The following is a 5,756-nucleotide window of genomic DNA, read 5'->3' as shown; positions in this document are numbered from 1 at the left end:
TTGGCTGTTTTTCTTTTTCTTTTTCTAATATATTGAGTATATTTAGAATTGACCATTTTACCCTTACATGTTTAGTGTAAGGATTTGGTAAAATATTAACTTTGATGAATGATCCAATTTATCACCATAGATCACCATTATTGTCCAGTTACCAGCATCAGACTTGGTGCATGCTTCCAAAGCCAAATTGATGTCAGTGTGCCTGAGTTTGGTGTGCTTTCATGTCAAGCAACATAGGTTTTTTTTGTTTTTTTTTTCATGGGTAAGCTGGACTTGAACCCACGACCTCCAAGTTGGTTTGCAATGTGTCAACAAACCAACTGAGCTATATGGTCTAAAGCCCCAAGTCGAGCAACATGGTTGTGTACAATAGTTTTTTATTCCTATCAATTCTAGTTCAAATATAAGTATCAGATTTGAGAACTTGGATGATTATTTTTTATTTGAATCCAATATATATATGTCAAGGAAAGGAAAACCCTCTCCAGGATTTAACTTTGCATTCTTGGTTTGAATTTTTTTTTTTTTTTTAAGACTTTTTATTTAGGTAGGATCTCTTTGGTGAGACTTAGTACTAGTTCCTTCTTAGTGGATATCTTGTCCTCTTTGTCAATAAATTTTTACTTATTAAAAAAAAAATCAACTATAGAATGATTCAACACTCTATAAAATATTATATGATATCTTTTGATTATTGGTTATTGGATTTGAGTCAGGCCCACAATGAAAAACTATTGCCTATATAAGCGTGAGAAGTTTGAAGCCCACAACAACCTGAAGTTACACATCAAGCTGATTTTTGTTGGAAGGCCTAATTTTCATATTTGGCATGTTTAGTCCAACACATGATAATATGAAAACCAGAGGTATAAACAGAACAGAATAAAAAATGTGTACTCGTATCAATCTTGCCATCTTAAGCAGTGGTTGTGATTGAAGCCGATCTAGAATTCTAATCTACACCAAATGACAACCCATGATCAAGGTACCTTATCCTATATAAATTCATTTTAGCAAATTTTCAGAAATATATAAATCAGTGATTTAACCATTTTTGGAAGTAGTGAATTTCTTGTTTGAGGTTATCGATTAGTGAAATTGTTACTGATTCACAGTTGAATTAGGTCATGGTGCAAAATGACATTTTTGTTTGTGAAGAATGAGATATATTGCCACCCCCCAAAATTAGGGAGTATTTAGTGAAAAAAGGTTAGTAAGGGTGTAAAGTAATTTAACCTAGAATAAATAAGACAATTACTTAAGTAACATGTGTGTAAGAATGTCAGAATGCATCTAATTATTTTCGACCTCTACTTTTCCATCAGATTTCCTAGGTCTGAAGCCCCTTCCAATCATACCCAAATATAATTAAATAAAGGATTTTTGTTAAGATGTTAAGATGCATTAAATACACATTTGAAATCCAATAAAAATGTGCAAGATGTTGTTATAGGAACGGGACACCATACTGGATTTCGACTCATTAACAATACCCTTAAATATATAGAAGCACCATAAACAAATCAACATAGAAGGTATATGTATCCTTATTATCATCCGCCATGAGTACACTTATTTCTCCCCTTTCTTTTATTTTCTTTTATTTTTTTCTCAACCAAGAGAAAGAGGGATCAAACCAAACAAAAACCTAAAGACACGATAACAGAAAGGATAACTCAAGACCCATGAGAGACTAAGGACTCCACAAGACAGACAGAGAGAGAGAGAGAGACAGAGACTTGGTAGCACTACTCAAGGCCATGCATCTTCCTCATCATGCCAACAAACTCATAGACCTTTTTTGGGTCAGGAAGAACTTTGGCAACACTTTCCCTTTCCATACATCTCTTGATCCAAGCTGAGAATTTGGGGCACTCTTCCTCAACCTTGAAACCCCCAAATTTCTCATAAGCAAAGAACCAAGAGGTGATAGGGATTGCAATGATGTCTACAAACCCAAAGACATCACCACCAAAGTAATCCTTCTCTCCTAGAGCTCCCTCTAGCTGCTTCACTATCTCTATAAACTCTTTCTTAGCCACCCCTATTGCCTCTTCTCCTTTGCTCCTCCATATGTTGCTTCCCCCATCGAATAACTGCACCGCCAAACATATGTAAAATATTAATCCAAGACCAAGATATTACTTCATATAGTGAAATGGACCTCCTTTTTTTTTTTCTATTTAAAAAAAAAAAAAAACTGCAGATGGAATCACACTATATGCCATGTGGTATATTCTTTAGGCTGAAACTTCTAACCCCATCAAAATGGTTTACCAATTGAAAAATCATGGACCTTCAATTTTTAAATGTTAGTTTGTAAACTACTTTTGATGGGGATGGGATTAGAAGTTTCGTATTGGACTGATTTTTTTTTTTTTTTTTGTGAGGATGATCTATATGGTGAGGAGAACGTTCTCACAAAAAATTAGCCCATTTGAAAATTTATAATCTACATAGGATAATGGTTGTCAAAATTATATATGTTAGATTGAGAATCTTTTAGGAAAACAAGATCCAATGGCCCGAATCAACCAGCGATCCATCGAGTAGACTTATAGGTAAGTTGAACTTTAACCCATGACCTCAAAGTTGGATTATAACATATCAACCTACTGAACCATGGGTCATGGTTCATGTACCTCATTTCTTATAAGAGATTATGGTGTTCAAAGTTCAAACTTGACAAGTGCATTTTCGAATATGCCATCTTGCTTAATTGTGGGTATTAATACCATGACTTGACTCACTAATTACTAACCTACTCGACATTAAAAAGGAAATAAATAAAAAGGTCATTGAGTGGATTGAACTCATTCAACATTGAGTCAAGGCGAATTTTTGAGTTTTAAGACATTGACGAGTATACTTTAGGAGATAACGAACCTTCTTGTCTATATAATCAGCCCAAAACCTTGCCACGGATTTTCCATAAGCGCAGGGAGGGAGCAATGGTGGGGAAGGCCAAGCGTCTTCGATATAGCTAACGATGATGGTGGACTCGCAAACCGCCTTGCCATTGTGTACCAAGACAGGAACCTTCCCATATACCGGATTGGATTTCAGCAACAATTCACTCTTATTCCCCAACAAATCCTCTTCTCTTGCTTCAAACTCCACACCTTTCTCCGCTAAAGCAATCCTCGCTCTCATTGCAAATGGGCTCACCCAGAAATCCAATAAGATAACCTCATCCTTCGACATTCTCTTTCTTGTTCTTGTTGTTGTTGTTCTCTTTGTTTAGTTCAGTGATGATAGAAGGAATTGAAGTGTAGGTATGGTTTTATAGGAGAATTGGATGCTTATTAGCTTTGTTTAACAATGGAACTATCCGTGTTTGGTGAAATTCACAATGATTGGTGGTCCCAACATGAGTGTTCTTGGATTCTCCGGAGGTCTTGTTCTTATCACACTCGATTCTATTTTAATGTAGCTTTTGTTGTTATCTAACTAACTAGTATTTGTGTTTAATCCTCCTGTGTGGATCACCACACACACACACACATATACACATACACACATATACACACACACACACACACACACATACATGCCATGTGACATCATGGTTTTTAAACTTGATTAGTGTCATCACAGATATTGACTTGAAGAAGTCAGAGCAGTCAAATACATTAAAAACCGATTTGGAAGGATTTACTAATATATTTAGACTAATACCACACCAATTCCTATATAAATATTGCGCACAGTTGGTGCGGCAATAGTAAATCTCTATATTTATTATTTAGATGATATTATTTCCATTATAATTTGGATTAATAGATGCTATCAAATAACCTGATTTACCATATTACCATATCTCTAGGGTCAATTTTTTATGAGGAACAACTAAATTCAATCATGTTGTTATCCTTAAATTTTCTAGTGAGGCCTATATCTTGTAGAGGTACTCAAATTGGATCTGTGATCAATTTCTAAGTTTTGTCATAAACCTAATTGGTCACTTTCAATTACGTAAATCAATGGTTCAAACATTTAAATTCTTTATAATATAAAAAAAAAACAACTATGTTTAATTATTTGAAAGCTTAGCAACAACAAAAAAAAAAAAGTTTAATTATTTGAAGAAAAAAAAAAATTGGTGGAATATATGTTGCATTATCAAAATCTTAGTTGAAATGACTTGAATATTAAGGCCTTGTGTGGATACAACCTCTCCATGCAAGAATCATGAGACGTATGCTTCTGGTATCCAAACGTTGAGTAGCTCCCCGCAGGAGCAGAAGTCGTCAAGGAGCTCTATTCAAATGCAATGTAATTGAGTTCATTAGATGGGCGATTTACAATGGATGTCACATCCGGGCTACCTTTGAGACAGAGATGAATCATCCAAGTCATGTATGTGTCTACCCAATTATAAAATCAAGCATGGAAATTATACTCGGGAGGAACCAACATTTTCTTATAAGGGCAAACAAGTGGTATTGTAGCCAGGCCAAGATCAGTCTAATTTAAAGGATACAAATCCATCCAAGTACTCCAAGTGGACTTAATTGAAGATGAGATTAGGCCTCTTCAACAAATGTTAAAGTATAAGCTTATGATTTGCTATGAAAGTAAATGACTCAAGGGTGGCGTTTGGCAGCCAGTGTTAGGGAGCCAACATGCTTGTCCTATATGGCTTAAAAGTTTCGGATTAAGTCGATTTTTTGTAAGGATAATTTCTATGGTGAGGAGATCATCCTCACAAAAAATCAGCCCAATTGATGTTGCAGATAAATTCCATTTCATTGATCAATAAAATCAGAGAAAACAAAGAACACAAGAGATTTATGTGGTTCGGCAAAATTACCTACATCTACAAGCAGCGATGATATTTCTTTATTGATAAAAAATGTAAAAATACAATTTTTAGGATTTCTAAACTTAGAATATATAGGGCATCACACGCATTTTTAATTATAAAAATGCCCTTAGAAGTTGTACGGACGCCCAAAAAACTCAAGTTAGTGTCATAAACCAACAAATCTCCACATGACCCCTAAACTATCAGTAGTGCTTCATCATCTTCCCAAACATAACACTGCCACCAACACCCCAAAGGTGCTCAAACATGTAGAGCACTGATCAAGTTCAAGCAATGCTCAAACTTTATCTCTAGATCCGCCTTCGTCATCATATCAGCTGGATTATCCTTCGTAGTCACCTTCTTCAAACTAATCTATCCTTCTGCAATAATCCTCCATATAAAATGAAATTAGAGATCTATATGCTTGGTACGTGCATGATGAACTTGGTTCTTTGCCAAGTGAATGGCACTTTGATTGTCAAAATGGATATTAATACTCTCCATAGAGATCTCTAAATCACCAACAAAACCACGAAGTCATAACAATGACTGCCATGTATTATGCCTCTGTAGACAAAGTAATAGTAGACTGCAACATAGATCTCCAACTAATTAGGCGATTGGCTAGTGTGAAACATAGCCTGTAGTGGAATGTTTCTTGTCCTAGTCACCCGCATAGTCAGAATCTACATAACCCCTGACATGATACTCTGAACTATTGTTCCACTGATACACCAAACCAACATCCATAGTACCTTAACAACCATTTCAATTCCTGCCAATGTTCCTTTCCTCGATCTAACATATATCTGCTAACCATAATTACTGCATGTACATAACACTACCCACCACACTTGCATATGGAACTCAAGTCATATACTCTCTGTCCTCATCTATAGTAGGAGACATAGCCGTTGACAAACGAAAAATGGGTTGCCAATGGAGT

The 5,756-nt window shown here is 35.4% G+C and overlaps 1 protein-coding gene across 1 annotated transcript; it reads right to left on the bottom strand.

Annotated features, from left to right (window-relative positions):
- Positions 1-1,447: 1,447 nt before the first annotated feature.
- On the bottom strand, positions 1,448-3,385 carry LOC147410025 (putative glutathione S-transferase parC). The gene is made up of 2 exons (XM_086417127.1): positions 2,887-3,385; positions 1,448-2,096 (listed from the first exon to the last, which is right to left on the bottom strand). Exons 1-2 carry the CDS (start codon positions 3,202-3,204, stop codon positions 1,749-1,751), a joined length of 666 nt encoding a protein of 221 aa, XP_086273253.1. The 5' UTR covers positions 3,205-3,385; the 3' UTR covers positions 1,448-1,748.
- Positions 3,386-5,756: the final 2,371 nt, after the last annotated feature.

Source organism: Akebia trifoliata, chromosome 2, assembly GCF_017979445.1.
Source record: "Akebia trifoliata isolate Shusen 1 chromosome 2, ASM1797944v1, whole genome shotgun sequence".
Classification (NCBI taxonomy): domain Eukaryota; kingdom Viridiplantae; phylum Streptophyta; class Magnoliopsida; order Ranunculales; family Lardizabalaceae; genus Akebia; species Akebia trifoliata.
This window is presented reverse-complemented; position numbering and strand designations above follow the sequence as displayed.